This window comes from Cystoisospora suis (genome assembly GCF_002600585.1).
Source record: "Cystoisospora suis strain Wien I chromosome Unknown contig_2648, whole genome shotgun sequence".
Lineage (NCBI taxonomy): Eukaryota > Apicomplexa > Conoidasida > Eucoccidiorida > Sarcocystidae > Cystoisospora > Cystoisospora suis.
The window spans coordinates 2,662-19,300 of NW_027155446.1; the positions used below are offsets into that span (position 1 = coordinate 2,662).

Consider the following 16,639-nt stretch of genomic DNA (forward strand, 5'->3'; position numbering starts at 1 on the left):
GTTCAATTCCCACAGGTGGCTGGTTGTCGTCTACTAAGATCTTTCGCAGTGCGGCCGTTAATCAAAGCCGTGTATCCTTGACATAAGTTAGCAGCAGTTTACACATGTTGTAGGGACCGAGTCACCTGATGCAATCTTCTGCGGATGCTCTATATGTCCCGGCTGCCATCTACCTGGCTTTCAAGAACACAGGACTCCGCCTTGTCAGAAGAAGTTCGTACTAGATGGTCATGATGCTGCGGAGCTCCTACTTGGTCTACAGTTTTCTTGGTGGTTTTGCTGGTCGGCCGGCCCTTCGCACGCCATCAGGCAAAAGCCGGTGTGTCGGAGTTCACTTATCAGTAAGACTTGTTTAGAAACCGTACAGTGCCCAACAGGTACTCGGAAAAAAGCGAGGACTAGAGGGACGTCGTCTTGTCACCACTGCCTGCTTGGTCTGGGTGGCGCCGTACGTAATTCACGGTCTCTCGAAATAGAGCTGTTCAGACTGTCGGAGTCTTGTCCTTTCGCCAACACCCGGTGTCTCGGGGGAAAACTAGGAGCGAGGAAGCACTACATATCAAGGAATTGCTGAGCTTCTCACGGTGATCTGCTTCACGAAGACGAAGACAGTTCTCAGCTGTATGCCTGTTGTCGACATCCGGTTCTGTACAGCGCCCCTTTACCCTTAGGTGTCATGCGGTCATATCCTTCCTGCTGATCGCGCCTGTGGTGAAGGAAGCAACCACTCTCACGGCGTTCTCTTCTTAGGTAAAAGAAATGTAACCATAACTAAGTTGTCGAGCAAGGGACCTGAGGCTATAGTCTGGGGTGAGACATATCGTGTATCTTCTGGGAGAGCAGAAATTGCTTTCCCTTGGGAGGGTCTGTCCCTCGCCAACTTCAGGCGGGGTGTGCTGGCAGACCTTGCCTCAATGCTCACTGGTCGCCCCCATGTAGTGTACCGCTAGTATAGTAACAACATTCTCGTGAAGTTAATGCAGCAAACTTACTCTTTTCTTTGCCGTTTTCTCAGGTAGGCGTGCGCTCAAGTGCCTCGAACGCGTCTGCACTCGGAGAAACTGAGGCCGAAGACGGGTACTGCTTTTACCTGGTGTCGGTTGCGTAGCGGCAGGACGGAACCGCATCGACACCTCGGGGCCCGTCCGTAAGAAAAGGAACATAGCAAAAGAAAACAAAACCACCCTCCGGCTCTGGACTATGGTGGACAACGGGGAGTGGAACCGCCCGCCATCAGGGGAGTGCGCACCAGAGATGTGACCGAAACTCCCTCGAAGAGAAAAAAGTCTCCTGAGGAAGCTGGGTGATTCCTACTCATCGTTCAAGGTGTTCCAGGTAACTGTTGGGTCGCTCTCCCGTCATGCTTCGAAGAGAGAAGAGAAAGTGAGAAAAAGCTAGGAAAGCTCCTCTTCGCTTGCGGTTCGAGCATATGACGCCATCATGATCCCATGTGTTCTCCTCAATTCGTCATCAGAGTAGCAATTTGCCGGGGAGCCGGAGTGACACGCACAGCTACTTCTTGCAGAAATCGCGACCAGTGCGGCTGCGGCTTGACGGCAGAAAGCCACACGGCTAGACATAACCCGTCGATTGATACTCCGCGGCAGCTCACAGCTGCCCCGCCCGGCACCTCGCTGGCCCAGTGCTGCACGGGTCGAGCGTCAAATGGCAACCGAGGAAAGGCCAACCAGTTATTTTCAATTCCGTTCAACTCCCTTCCTGTTTCACTCTTGCTCGCTCTTTTCAAACCGTTTCAACGGTCGATAGCATTTCTGCCTTCTGTCCAAAGTCAGGACATCCTGTCCCGTCAACCTTCAATCACAATGGCAACTCAAGGGAAATACACCATGCGCCCTGTTGTCCCTGGCAACCGCGATGACTGCTATGGTCGCATCACCATCAACAATATTCCGGAAGGCGTCACGGAGGTAAGCGTCGACTGGCAGCTTCTGTTAGCGACTCAAACAACAGGCTTGCTTAGGACTAGGAAGGGGTTCACATTCAGGAGATGGACCCACGCGGACGTACCAATGGCTGGCGAAGTTGTCGCACTCGTTAGCAGCGGACAGCTAGACGTGAGCTCTGATGCCACATTTTCTCTCGTCGTGCTTCCACTGTTTTCTTCTTGTTTGCAGGCTCAGCTTCGAGCAAACCTTTCTCACCATGGAGATGCAAAAGTCCACATGTTCGTCCCCGGCTGCCAGTACAGCCCTGGCTGGGCGTGGGTCAGTTTCAGCAACAAAGAGGAAGTTGTCAGCGTGCTCAAGACAGCCTACGAGAAGAGCCAGGCGCGACAGAATGCTGGCATTGCAGTAGAAGCTCCAACGGTAGCGGCGGCACCCGTGGTTGAGAAGCCCCAGGAGAAGGATGTTGGGAGTGACAAGGAGGAGGGTGCCACCAGCGAAGGTGAAGCCAGCAGCAATTCAAACTCTTCGGGCGAACATTCCGATGATGAGGCACGATCATGAGCTCGATATCGCATGAGTGAAAGTCACGGGGTGTGCAGTTTTATATGTAGAGGGACTGCGTCCACAGCGCTAACGCCTTTCGTGAAATGCAGTAGTGTCTCTCCGTGCTCTCAATCGAGGTCTGTTTTCTTCGTATGCTCGGCGCTTACTCCAGGCGGCCATTCTAACTTCCCACTTGTTAAAGAGTGAAGCGTTTCCACATATCAACCGCTCTCACGCGGGTGTTGTAGGCGCTTGCTTCAAGAAGCGTAACGGAATGCGCTTTCTGTCTTCGCGTACGGTGATAAGCGGGTTTTTCGTACTTCTACTACACACTTGCCCGGTCACAGCCTGTATCAGTGTTGCCGAGGCCTTCGAGAAACTGTAGTCAGCGGCAAACAGCCGAGTTCCACTTTCTGTAGCCCGACCAGCCTCCAGCGATGACTTCAACGACAATACGACACCTAAGCCTCAAACACTAGGCTGTGTAGACGGTTCCCCCTAGGTGTCATGGTTGACCCCTCCGCCGGTACAAAGCTATGAGGTCGGTACCTTGTTTTTACTGTCCTCTCGTACATCTGCGTGTTCGGATTCGCCTTGCGGTTTTTGAATCTACGCCGTAGTATTCTGGCTTACCTACACGCTCCCGCGGCGGGTTCTTACATTCCCTAAACCCTACAATCCTACTATAAGATCAACGCCGCATAAGAGGGGCAGAACGCATCTGAGTGGGTCAGCCAGCCCCAGTCCCATTGGAAATCTACAACAGCGGCTAGGCAAGGTTACGTCGATGCCGGGATACCGCAGAGATCCTGAAGTGTATCGTGACGCGGAACTGAAAAACTGCTGCTTCTCGCGTGCCTTTCTAGGACATCGGGTAGGTCCGGTGGAAGTGCGAGATCAAGTAACTCTTGAGTGAAACTCTGCAGCTCTCGTACAAGACCCTCTGCAGCCTGGTCAATGCTCACACCTTTATCAACTTTTTGATAGCCATGTTGCTGTCGCAGCACACCAACGTACCGTCCAGGCAACTCGACCACTTGCGGCACTTGAATGCTGAAGGAAGTCTCGCGATCATCAGCGGGCCGGAGCCCTGTGCTAACGCATCCAGGGGAAGAAAACAATGCAGGATGCTTGTTTTGGGGAGTTCGGAGCCCCCCTTGGAGTCACACGGAAGCGCGGAACTACAGGGATGAAGATGTCGCTGAATCACGATCCTGGATTCTCCCCGTGGATCAGCCCTACCGGAGAGGGCGCTTCACCACGCGGGCCGTCAACCGTACTACCTCACCGTTCAAGTGCCCCGTCAGGAGAGAACGCGACACCAATGATGTTCGTCAGCGGGTCTCCCGCCCCCCGGGTGATCAGTAACTGTCTCGTCTCCGGCGAGGCGAGGCGGTCCCAAGTGGAGCACCCCATCAAAGACGCTGGCAGTTCTGTCGTGACTCCCAAGGTGACCAAGCGAAAAGATTCCTGCCTTATTCAAGGTGTAGTTGGGTCCGCGTTCTCTTCGCTGCCGAGACCAGCAGACTCTGACCTCAAAGCTCGAGATACCCGGTCAGACCCGATGTCTCTCTGCTTTCCTGGTGCAGACCCTGCCACGCTAAGCAGTGCAGGACAGGAGTGGTTGACTTTCGGGTCAGCCCCGCTCGACTTCTCCGATCCCAGACACATCTTCCGGCCTTCCCGTTTTCTTCAGCATCTAGCTTCTAGCATGTCCAGCTTCACGGATGACTCCTGCATGGAGCAGATGTTCTCAACGAAAACAGTGTACGCCCACAAACCAAAGCATATCACACCCTCAGCAGAAAACGTGGAGAGCCCCGAAAGTAGCCGGGGACGCATTCCAGGAGACGGCGCCCTCTCGAAACTTCCTGCAAATGAGGGTAGTCGTAGGAAAATCAGACGTAAGAAAAAAACCAGAAAGAAGGAGAAATCGGTCAAAACGGCAGGCAAACGAGTAAGCAGAAGGAAGCCAGAGAAGAGTAACAGGCGCCTGAATCCGGGGGAAGCGGAAGGAGAGGCCGACGAAGGTTTGGCACACGGTTCCTGCGAGGAACCCGTTAGTGACAATCGGTGCGAGGATGACATTACCGAGGACGAATGCACTGCCGGTTGCGGGGTCTCTGCGAGTAACCGTATAACAACCGGACCAGTGACGACCTTTCCTGAGAAAAATGCCGTCTCTTTCTTCAGTACCGTGCAATATACGCCAGAGGACTCCTGTTGCGAGGGGACCCTTGAGGCCCCGGTCTGCCAGCGGCCACACCCCTCTCCCATTCCGCAGAGCTCTCCTGTCGTTCGCGAGAGCGCCTCAGCACCTGTACTGCTCCCCTCGGACCCTCAATCCGGTGGGAGTTCAGTCAGTGAGGTTCCGAAGCTGTTGGACAGTTACCAAGATTGTAGCCTCGACGGCGAATCTTCGCCACGACCTCGGACCAGCCCCCACGATGGGCGCCCGACTTCGGCCCCAGGCACAGTGGCAGCGGATTCAGGTGCTGAAGAATCACGACGCAGAATAGGGCCAGCGATTCGATGGTGGTCTAGACAGCCTGGAGTGTGCCAGCGTTGTCTGGAGAGGATTACACGACACCGTGAGAGGCCGCATGCGGCGCATGGGGGAACCGTGCCGGCAGATCCAAGATCCACGGAGGAATACGCTCGTGCGAAAGAGTTCGAATTGCAGCTGAGAATGCTACACCTTAGGCAAAATCTTATGAGAGACTACCGGCATTCCCCCTCCGTCAGGGAGTTTCGGAAAAAAGCTGCCGCTGGGCGAGAAGCAGCAAATAAGGGAGAGAGGCGTCGGTCGACCAAGAAGAAAGCAGCAAATTCCGCTGACGCGGCAGGTACTCAAAGGCGATGTACCTCCTTGGAAAGCTCTAGTACGGAAAAGCGAAAGCCAAGAGTTACTTCAGCAACAGTGCCGCCCGCAGGGGAGCTTTTGCCAGGCTCCTGCGGGCTACAGAGGACGGGAAGCGCCAACTCCCTTAGTTCGTCGTCGTCAAGTTCATCGACTTCAGCGGAACTCCAGTCTTGCTCACGCTCATCGTCCGCCCGGTCCGACAGCTCGGTTACGCTAGCATTTGATAGCCGCGGTCGCCGGTCTCTGTTCAGAGCTTCTTTCTATGCTGGGCGGGTGAAGGGGGCATTCGGACTTGCAGCGTGGTGTCGGCTGCTTTACGGGCAGCCGAAAGTACCAGGTGCTGGGAGAAGCTCAACAGAGGCGGCCGCAGATAATGAGAGAGCGAATCGTATGGTGGCGTTTCTCACCTCCCACCTGCAGGAAGCCGTTCGGCATATATCATCGTTCAAGGTGCTCGTAAAGATAGTATGGTTTGCAGTGCGCGCCCGACAACAAGGAATGCTCTCGAGGTTCGTCGACGTCACAGGAATAACGGGGCTCGACGTAAGCAAATCCGGGCCCAAAGTGACTCCAAAGCCATCCATGGACACCTTGCCACGACGCTGTCAGATGTGGAGAAACGTACCCAGCCTGTAGCCGTCAGAGCGGCGTTTAGCAAGGGAGCTCAGTGCAAGAGATCGTCGTCACGAGCAGGCCCCTAGCGCCGGTGTAGTCACTCTGTTTTAGCACAGCAATATGGAATGAAACACTTCAGGGAAGTCTTTTTCCAAAGAAATAACTGCACGGATAGACGGGCCGCACATATCCAAATCTTCACCACCGGACGTTCACCGGGGCCGGCGTGGGAAACAATATGGTCGAGATCTAACAACACGCAAAATATGAGTCCCTGGTCGACCTGTCGCGCCCACAGTAAGATAGCTGATCGGGATGAAGCTGCCCGATGCTTCGTGCCTCACAATGCCCGACGCTAAATAGGGATTCAGGTAGCCGGTCACCTCACGGTCCGGACATCAAATTTCACTTGGGTCAGTACTCCGAAGGCCAACCTGAAAGTGTACGACGTGTAGTAGTAGCTATGGGAGTGCCAGGTTGCTCCTGTTCGGGTTGTCCCTCCTAGCATACGTGCTTCATTCCCCCTGTGCTCATCCGGATCAGTCAGAGATGCTGGGAATGAGCAGTACGCTGCCATGACTGTTAGAGAATTGCAAACAGCATACCTATCAGTACGAGAGGCAATTGACTGTTTGCTTGACAACAGGTCAAGTCGATGCGAAGTGCGGAGGATAGGCTGGTTGTCATACAGCGTGCGATACGGAAATTCTTTCTGGACCAAGAGGCTGCAACCGAGGCGATCGAGAAGAAACTTTCAGCCCATGAGAAACGAATTGTCAAAGCTATCCTGCAAGCTCATCCTGTGGAGTGTCAGCGACTCACAGATCTAGCCGTCAAGGATGCGCTGATCGACTCCTACAGTATAGCTTCTTGGCTCAAGCGACGATGGAGCCTGTACGACAGGGAAAAGAAGTGATGCTTCTCAGGCCCAAATTTCCAAGGTTCCCGGTGGCCGGGCTGCAGTCGTATACGAGCGCTTTGTTCACAGCTTGCGCTACCTAACCCATTCCTGCGCCGATGCTAAGCTCACAAAAGTACTGCTCTGACCAAACGAGGTATCGTTTTGGCCAGGGTCTGTGAACCGTGTAAACGTAGCTAGCGGAACTAGTAGCAAGCTATCTAGACCTGTTTCTGCTCTATCTTACCCGATGCGAAATGACTGAATGTGCCGCGGGTGCTGTTGTGTGCACGAAGAGAGAGTAGAACTTGCGGGCCTCGGCCGACAACTGAGTCGCGTATAGTAAAGGTGCCAGTTAAGCCGACCAGGGAAACCGCCAGGTGATCGATGGTTTCATCAATCAACGTGATTCTCGGGAACTCCGTTCTGACGGCAATCCAGAATCGAAAAGGCGAGTATCCGTCTCGGTCGAAGGGCATGCTTTGATGTCTTGTGTCCGCAGGGAGATCGTAAGAGAAAGCCGGCGGCTAAGTATCCAGGCTTGTAAAGCATACGTCACGCAAATGAAGGAATTCGAAGAAGTAGGCTAACAATATTTGCAGTTGTGCTCACTCTCAAACCAGCAGTCTTGTCTTCCAGCATCGCGGATGCATTGAATGTCTGGACCTACAACCATAAATGGCGATATATGTCGTCTCTTGACAAAGCCGAAATCCTCACTTGTTTGCACTCGGGTCGCCCCCGTCTCTCCTAGGAGACGTGACGCCTCTGAGTCTTCAACCACTCAAGAGTGCACCCTCTAGGGGGGGTTTAGAACCGTGTAGGGGCTGTTCTCAGAACGCTCCGAGATCTTCCAGTGGTGTCCCGCTGCCTTGCCGCCGACGAGCAAAGCCTTTCACCCCCGCCGACACCGGGACACCGGGGTCGCTTCGAATCAGACCCTGAATTCTCCTTTTCCAGTAGGCGCTGTGTACTTTGTCTCGACTGATATCTTTTGAAATGCTAAGACTTGCAGAGAGTGGCGAGTCGTATGCTCGTGGTTGGGCATTACTCAAGAGGACTCGTGGCCACCGCAGCCGGTGCCTCCCCCGAGACCAAGCGCACGCATGGCAGATGTGCCAGCCGAACTCTTGGATCCATTGATTTCTCTGGGGCTGTACAAGAGGAAAAGGTTTCGAGATCTCATCGAAGCGCTGTAGGTTCTCACTAGACATTTCCTATAGTGGCTTTGTCCTTTCAGCTTGCACGACAAGATTCCTGAAAGCACGCGCTAGATTCCGGCGCAAGGGCAAGAGTCTCCGAGGCTGCTGTGGTGGCCTATTAGTTTTCTTCCGCCTCAGATGTCACTCCACTCTTGGGCTCTGTTCTGCGGCAGTTCAGTCCCCATGGCTTGACTGATGTATCGCTCCGCAGCCATGCGCGACTACGGATAGAGTGCGCTTGTATAACATGCTTTCCAGTTGGACAGTGAATGGTTTGTGCCGGCCAGGTTATACAACGATGACCCACTGCCATGTGTCTGCATCGTTATTTCTACTTCGGGAGAAGCCGCAACCACAAAGACTGAGAGCTTTTCAGCTGTGAGGCGGTACCCTGGATGAAAGTTACTCATCTGTCCTCTCTCTTACCATGTATGCAGTCAAGCAAGAGAACACGAACTGACACACCGGGAAGCGGCGCCGACGGTATATTCAGCCAGAGATGAGCGGTACGAGCACCTCTTCTCTTTGTCTTCTTTTCGTCCCCTCCGTGCTATGTGGGAATGCGCCGAGGAGAAGGAACCTGCGATCATAAAGATGTTTCGGCTCTTCTCCGAACCTGGTCAGGAACGCAGCAGGAAAGCCGTGGGTCCTAAGTACTGGGAGCCTCTGGATCTGTGGCAGCCAGTCGAAGGCACCGACCTTTTGCAAACTCCACAACGATTGAAGGCACAGAAGTTTAACTAGGTGTGCGTCTTTTTATGTATTTGGACTGAGCGGAGTTGACAGTGATCCCTCAGACGCGGACAGTCATGCGTGGGCGGCTGCCGGCGAAAACTTGTCATGCAGAGGCTCAGCACACGCATTCGGGGTGCACGGCTGGAGCCGAGAGTCAGCTTTACAGTGCTCGCGACGAAGAGCAGAGAAGAGCAGCGCGCTGGACAGGTCCGCCCGGGCCCTGCCTACCCCAAGTAGTAATTCTCCTTTCACCTCTCGATCAGAAGAGAAAGCGAAAGATATAACTTCAGATGAGCTACAAATATTTAGCCGCCATTACCAGCACCGTAGTATCGACGGTATCATTTTTTATTCTTTTAGTTAAATCAAAAAACACTGCCGTTCTCAGAACTGGGCACCACTTCGCATCTTGGCGAGAACAAGAACAGCTCGAGTGTGAAGTACAGTTGAAAGCTCGAAAACAGCGACCGCTGGACAACGCATGTCTATCTTCTCTGTGGTGACACACATACTGGTATCTTGACGTCACGGTCTACCAGAATGCTCGACTCGAACTACAATGAAGGGACTGTGGAACTCCAAACTTGTCTTTTTCTCTCCCCCTCAGTGTTCGGTTCCTCCCAGTGAGAGACGTTTGGATACCACCACCCAAACCGCACCAGAGACAACACGCAAGAGAAACATTGCATGCAGTCTACACAACGCCGTGGCTCTTTCAAGACCGTGTAATCATTCATGGTAGAAATGTCAACATTTCCTCCGCCCTCTCCCTCTACACATCAAGTAGGACTGCGATTTCTTCAGGGGTATGGGTCGCCAGTCCTAGCGCGATCGTGTGTACATACACTTCAGTGTAAGCTTGAAGGACAGCTTTGGAAACCTGGATAATAGCCCTTGACCGGAGGTGGCGGTGCATAAGCCGACTGATATACCCAAGATGGAGAGCATTTGTACTGTATAATGCCATGTAGAACTCTCTAAAGAATTTCTTAAGTTCTTCTACACTTAGTAACTTTCCTCCTTCGCTCTCCGGTAAGTCTTTGTCACTCACTTGTAAGGCAGACTTAGTAGAAGACACGCCGCCTTTTTTCTCCATCGAATCTCCATTCATTTCTTTTCTATCCTGACTCTTCTCCCACCCGTCAGTTTCCCCTTTCTTCCCGCTTGCAGTTAACACATCAGACTTCCGTTCTACTGCTTTCCGAACAACCTGAAGACGTTCAAATAAACCTAACGACTTCAGAGAAGCTTCAGCTTCAATCTCAATGAGCTTCGTGATTTGTTGATCTACTAACTCTGATAACAAATGGACATAACTACCGCATACCTTGTAACGACATAGGGGCTCCTGTGCACACGCATAAGCGTTGACAAGACATACAGCGGTTTCCGCAGGGTTGTGAAATCGTAGTGCGTCCTGTCGACAGAAATTCAGTAGAGGAGCTATAGACCCTTCAACCCATGAATGAAGCTCTTCACTCTCTATATTATGGCTGCTCTTTTCGTCGTCACTCCTCCTACCATTAGAGGTCTCTCCAGCTAAAAATCTTAACGTCTGTCCCCCTCGAAGCCCTGTAATGCGACTTCTTCGGCCATCTGTGAACAAGATACTACCTCTTACTAGACCTTGCAATCCACCTCCATTCTCACATTCTCGCGTACTATCCTTATACATGCGAATGCCGTCTACATGGTGCTTATCTACCCCCGGGTCTGGCTGTCCCGTCTTCTTCGTCTTCATCTGTATTAAATTAGAGAGCTCTTCTTTCCAAACGCCGCCGTCGTTATCTTCACAGGAAAACGACAGTTCTAGGTGGTCTCCTCTACCTGTCTTCGATTGTCGATAAGGGTGTGTTTGATTCGCGATCCCCCTCCACGTCTCGGGGTCTAGTTCAAGCTTAGACGCTATACCTGTGGCAAGTAGGATGAGGACCTTTTCCTCAGACCGACTTAGAAGAGGTGTATAGAGAATCTCTAAAACTTCTTGGAGTTTCTCTATTAGCTCAAAGAATACTGCATTTCCTCGGGAAGAAGAACTCCCTCCTCCGATCGTCATGTTGCCATGCTTCTCAAGTCCATCACGCTGTTGAGTTTCACTGCTCTTGCTGGTACTAGGAGTGTCGTTGAGGAGAGTAGGATTCTCATGAGAGGGTGGTGAGAGATGTCCTGCTAGGATTAAGGATGAGAGACAAGCTTCAGCAGATGCAGAAGAAGTTGGCGTCGTCGTTTGAATTAGATGCCTTTCCCATAGAGACAGAAACATTTCTTCTCCTTTCTCCGCAAGTCCTTCACAGTATTGAACGAGTTGTAATACAGGAGGATACGACGACTGCTTGCTTTCTTCTTCATTCAGTGTTGTTCTCCCATCATCTTCTAGTCTCTCTCCTTGTCTTCTTCCCCCTCCGTTCATCCCTTGATAAGTTTGACTTCTATCTGCCGTGGATGATAATGCTGATGGAGGGAGAAGTCCACTACCTTGGTTCGGACTCACACTTGAAGAACTTGATAGAGAAGAAGCATCCAAAGGCATACCTCCGAATCTTTCTTCCACGCTTTCTTTCCTTTGATTTTCCTCACTCCCCTCATAATTTTCTTTCCTTCTATCTACCGCTCCTCCTACTCCTCCTCCTCGATCGAGACCTCCTCTCCATCCTTTGTTGTCTGATAGAACGCCCGCTCTTTCCCTCTCTGTAGCTACAGTCCCTGCCGTAGAAACCGTCGTTGTCGTGATAGACTCACTATCTCCCTCAGCATCACACGTGTACACTTGAGAAGGTCTGCTACTGCTATGAGAGACAGAAGAAGGATGGAAAAGCAGTAAAGCATGTAAAGCCTGGGCATAAGAATCTAGAAGCCTTACAATAAGAAGAATTCCAAGTACATAATGAAGTTGCTGAGACCGAGAAGGATAATGAGAAAGAACGGTGGCCTGTTGCTGTTGGTGTCGTCCACCTAGCCCTAGGCTTGATATCAAGGCTCCTGCGTCACCTCTACCTGTATTCAGAATCATCATTGAGAAAGATTTCTCGACAGCTAGCTTAAAGTGCTGAATGGATGTATGAAGGATCTCTCCTAAGAGACGATTTCCATCTGAATAGATGATCGCCGAATCGTTTCTCAAACAAGTCTCATACTCCTTCTCCTCTATACCCCCCATAGGACGATGACCGAGAGAATGATCTCCCGAAGAGAGAGGACCTGCATAGCTCCCCTGAGTTAGCGAGCTGTAGGGTCCATGAGAGGGGTGAGATGTTGTGTGCCTAGAGAGATCTTCAAGAGACGGAACGGGTTGATGTACAGAAGAAGAATCTCCAGGGAGAATCGGAGGACCACAGGGTTGAGATTGTGAAGGAGCGATAGAAGAACGTGATGAGATATATGCTCCTTCTTGATCTCTTTTCATGCTTTCTCTGCCGTCCGTCTCTTGCATGCATGACAGCATTCGTGCTTGAACTTCGCCCTCGTTGTCCCCCGTCTCCTTCTTTGAGAGTGAGGTAGGAGTTTGTAGAGATGGAGAATACGAGCAGAGAGTCAGGAGTCCCTGAACGATAGAACGTTCAACAGCAGCATATCGACAGAATCTCTCAAGTACTTCTTTGATAAAATGAACTGGTTCAGCACGCAGGAAAACCTCTAGAGGTAAGGCTGATGTTTCCTCTTCATATTCTCTTCTTCTATCTTTCTCTGTAAACCCCGCCTTTTTATCTTGCTGCGTTCTTCTCTTATGTGTATTCATTTGGTGTGATACATCGTTACACTTAGCATCAAGAAGACAATCTGCTTCTTTCTCTCCGTCTTTAAGCCGACAAGTCTCACTCGCTGATTTCCCTCTTCTCATCTGGACTTCTTCTTGATCCTCAGCCTCCATCCATTTCAACGCAAAATGATGGGCTACCCGGAAGACAGACTTTGTGAAGAGAATCTGTTGAAGAGGACTCTTTACTAGAGAAGAGGCCGTGCTTCCATGTGACAAATGAGGGTGTTGAGAGGTAGGAACGCTGTTAGTATGAGAAGAGCCTTTCTTCTTCAGATGACCACCTCCACCTACAGTGGATGTACGTACAGAGGACGCATTATCCCTTATACCAAAGATACTCTCATATACACACACTGAACGTAGATGTAGATACTCATGAATACAATCGATAAGGTATGGAGGACGATCTCTTAAAGCAAGAAAAGCTCGAAAGAGCAAAGGTGGTAGATGATCTTCATCTGGTTTCGAATGCTTGTTTCCGGGTCTATCAGAAGAGGTCTTTTTTCTATCTCCGATGAAAGCTTGACTTGAATCTACAGCAGAGAGACCTTGATCAGCATAAGAAACACGATGAGTCTCTCCTTGTCTTTCTTCTTTCTCTTCATCTTCTTTCTTTCCACTCTTCTTATGCCCGTCTTGTGAGAGAAACCATCCATGAGAGAGCATGACCTGTATCTCTGACTTTCTCCTCATTCCTCCTAGAGCCGATAGAAATCTTGAGAACTTTTCAACCTCATAGGAAGCGTCGTATCTTGAAGATTCTTCACTGCCTCTCTCCCCCTCTTCGTTGTTACGTCTATTATCGTTTCTCTGGATAGAAGCACGAAGCCAAGCATCTTCATGACCTCTACTATAACACGAGGAAGTTTTGTCGTGAGAGACACCTGACTGGCTCATTCTTTCCTCTCTTCTCAAAATTACTGCATAATTTTTCATCGACTTGAGAGAAACTCCTTCATTCTTCTTAATAGACTGACCGTTCTGAGAGATGGATAGAAACTTCTCTCCTCCTACACCTCCATGAGCTCCTTCTTCCTCTACCCCGCTTGCTTGTCTAAAGAGACCTTGCACCCACAGATAGAGACGCTCATAAGCCATCTCTCTTAGATCTGCTGTTTCTTGGAGAATATAGTCAGCGAGCTCTCTTGTATTGATAACATGAAGATCCGTTGGATGAGTTGAGTGGAGGGGGTGAAAAGAAGATGAGAATTGAGAGAGTCCCCTCCGACCTTCGTCACTGTTTCTTTTACTCGAAAAAGAAGAAGGGGCTGGTGCCATGAGCTGTGAAGAAGAAGAAGAAAGAAAACGAGAGTGTGGAAACTCTTCTCGACTGCTTAAATGAAGCTCAATAGATTCAGAGGGTATTGCCTGAAGACGTAAGGCACGCCTTCGGACTTTCTCAAGCTCTTGTAAAGCTACAAAGAAATCTGTATCTATATGAATCATAACCGACTGAGTAGGTAACGGAGGAGAAGACGACGAAGAAGATGAAGACTGCTGATGCAGTTGCGGAGCCTTAGAAGAAGAAAGAAGATTGTTGCTTGAGGAGGTGTCCTTTCCTTGATCGTAAGTGGCATCCGTCGCGACCTGTAAAGAAGAAGATGAGGTTCCTTCTCCCTCTGATCTCCCATCGGTTGAGATAGGGTAGGTAGCTGTTAAAGATTTCAGATGATGAGGAGATAGTTGAAGCTTATCAAGAAGAAGTTGACATAGTTTTTGTCGTTCTTGGAGATGTTCATAAGTTGAGCGGAGTTGAGAAACCTGACGAAGAAGAGGTTTCAGTTGATGTTGACTATGTCTCAGGTGTACGGACACCTCACCGAAGGTACTTTGAAGAGACTGGACACGTGAACTAAGGGCATGAACTTTGGAGCGAATGGGACTGAAAGCCGAAAGACATTCTGCATGAATACGAAGCCTTTCACGATATAACAAAGCAGATAAAGCAGCTGGAGTTGAGGCGAGAGCCACGGGAGAAGATAAGGACAGAAGCGACTGAGATGAGCCATGAAAAGAAGATGAACTCGTCTTAGTATCAGTCCTATCACCATTTTGGCTGTTCTCATCGAATGGAAAAGAGGAAGAAGTGTTGTGAAGACTACTGGGGGTGGAGTGACTTGAGGAAGAAGCAGTGGGAGCTGCAGGATGCCCACCGAAAGGCGATGAAACAAAAACAGAGGAAAGAGAAGAAAGAGCATCAGGAAGATATGTGAGATCTAATGGCCGCGATAGAATACGTTCAGCTTTACGAGCGAGCGGATGATTATGATGCTGTTGATGAGGACTGGAAGAGAAACGATCAAGGGAAGAACTGCTAGCAGCACCCGCTGCTACAGAGGGGGGGCGAGCCGCAGGAATAGTCTCCATCTCTTTTTCGAGAGCTAGAGAACATTTACGTGAAAAAGGAAGATCGACAGGGAGGGATAGCTTCTCTTGACTGAATCCCAGGAGAACAAGGTTGCTAGAAGGCAGGGACAGGAGAAGACTGATGAGCGAATTCTCATTCTTCATCTCTGGGCGTTATCTGATAGTAGGAAGCTCTTCCCTCCGGGTCCGGAGATAGAAGAGCGGAAAGAAAAGAAAACCGGGAGTACGTTTGGCTCCTGAAGAAGCAGGAAGAGCCAAAAGATACTCGGAATGGTCGAGAAAAACACGAAAAAAGGATGACCGCACAGAGAAGATGCAGCCGGAGAGACACTTCCATACAAGGAAGCATGCGAGAAGGATTGTAACACACAGTGGTTAGAAGAGACTGATGATCTCATGTATTTCTTCCTCCATACCGAGAAGGGGAAAGAAGTCACCATGGAAACGTTTTGAGCTCGTTTATTGACTTCCTGCATGCATGAGCTGGACGGTGTCTTGATTTGCTGAAGTGGTTTGAGAAAAAAGGAAACAAAAGAAGAAAAAGGCCGCGCTCTCACAGTGCGGAACGACACTGAAATGAGGTGAACGCCACAACTTCTAGAGAATGAAGGAAAGTGAAACACTCTGTCAGAAGAATCGAGGAAAAGGCAGCGGTACCATCGTGGTTTCTGTAACACCCCCTGAATGACTCTGTAAGAGGGACCTGAAGAAACAGAGTCTGCAGCAGTGTAATTTACTATAGTGTTTTTAGATATGTGACCTAGCTAGTGGCGTGCAAACTGAAGTTTCGATCTCCGGTCGACTTGGAAAGACCGGAAAGCGAGTAATGACTTAAGGTCTCCCCAGTCCACAAGGGTGCTGAGCCCATAGAACGAGTATCAACGTCAGGTCACCCCTGAACTAGCAGAGCTGACCACTGTTAGCTCTCTCTCTCCTGTAGGCATCTGAGGATTAATCTATTTACTGAGTGGATGGACTTTGTTCTATTTCAGGATCTCGCCCTTCTCACTTGGAAACAAAAAGAAAGAACTGGGCCTCCGTCTGACTGTCTTCCGGTCTCGCTTTCTCAACTATTTCTCGCTTCGCGCTTCGTACTTGGTTTGCCCTGGCTTTCCGACTTCTTTAGGCCACCGATTTTCTGACATATTTCTCTATGGTTCATCGCCTGACCAAAACAAGGACATACACTCACTTTCTATAGGTGCGAGCACCCACCGCGGTAGCGAAGTACTGGGTGGAATCACTGTTCTTGTCGTCTCACTACAGGAAAAAACTGTTTCGGGGTGTTGCCTACTGTACCGTCATAGGAGACACCATACGAAGGTTTGCCAGCGTCTCGGATCGCGGCAATGCCATCATGGCTTTTGGTAATCACGACTCACCCGCGCACTCGGGCGGAACCTAAGCGACCTGCACCCCTCACGCTTGGCAATCGCCACGGGGATCAAAGGTTTCTACGAAAATGTGCCGACAGCCTCCACTGCAGTTGTCCAGTTATCTGTTGGCATCTTAGCTGACATCCACAAAGGAAAGGCATAACCTACTACACTATGAGTCATTGTCCACAGCATTCTCCTGCCGTCTCAGCGCGTCTCGCAGGAGAGATCCCGTCCCGCCTGCCTGCCTGCTTCGTTTACTGCCCTTCCGGAAATGTACCTCTGCTACAGCTGTGAACACCTCAGACACCCCTCGACGGTCATGCCGTTTCCACCAGCGCCTCCTCACTGATCCGGCTATCACGAATGCGAGTCT

General features: G+C 50.6%; 5 protein-coding genes across 5 annotated transcripts in view; 2 read left to right on the forward strand and 3 right to left on the reverse strand.

The window, feature by feature from the left end:
- The window catches only part of CSUI_005458 (adhesion regulating molecule region protein), a gene marked incomplete at its 3' end in the record, with an annotated part of 2,832 nt that extends 2,140 nt beyond the window's left edge, over positions 1 to 692 (reverse strand). The window contains exon 1 of the mRNA XM_068065634.1: positions 252 to 692. Coding sequence (XP_067922374.1) covers positions 252 to 306 — 55 coding nt within the window. The remainder of the gene's footprint in view (positions 1 to 251) is intronic.
- Positions 693 to 1,606: 914 nt separating this feature from the next.
- On the forward strand, positions 1,607 to 2,624 carry CSUI_005459 (rna recognition motif (or rnp domain) protein; the record flags this gene model as incomplete). The annotated part of the gene is made up of 2 exons (XM_068065635.1): positions 1,607 to 1,928; positions 2,136 to 2,624. Coding segments are annotated over 2 exons (654 nt in total), but the record flags the coding sequence as incomplete, so codon positions are not given.
- A 791-nt stretch (positions 2,625 to 3,415) lies between these two features.
- CSUI_005460 (uncharacterized protein) lies at positions 3,416 to 5,191 on the reverse strand. Its single transcript, XM_068065636.1, has one exon. It carries the CDS (start codon positions 4,725 to 4,727, stop codon positions 4,143 to 4,145), a length of 585 nt encoding a protein of 194 aa, XP_067922376.1. The 5' UTR covers positions 4,728 to 5,191; the 3' UTR covers positions 3,416 to 4,142.
- CSUI_005461 (uncharacterized protein) lies at positions 3,646 to 8,772 on the forward strand (the record flags this gene model as incomplete). The annotated part of the gene is made up of 3 exons (XM_068065637.1): positions 3,646 to 5,877; positions 6,575 to 6,822; positions 8,466 to 8,772. The coding sequence occupies 3 exons, from the start codon at positions 3,646 to 3,648 to the stop codon at positions 8,770 to 8,772; spliced, it is 2,787 nt and encodes a 928-aa protein (XP_067922377.1).
- A 298-nt stretch (positions 8,773 to 9,070) lies between these two features.
- Positions 9,071 to 15,531, reverse strand: CSUI_005462 (oligomeric complex protein cog6). Its single transcript, XM_068065638.1, has one exon. It carries the CDS (start codon positions 15,029 to 15,031, stop codon positions 9,536 to 9,538), a length of 5,496 nt encoding a protein of 1,831 aa, XP_067922378.1. The 5' UTR covers positions 15,032 to 15,531; the 3' UTR covers positions 9,071 to 9,535.
- Positions 15,532 to 16,639: the final 1,108 nt, after the last annotated feature.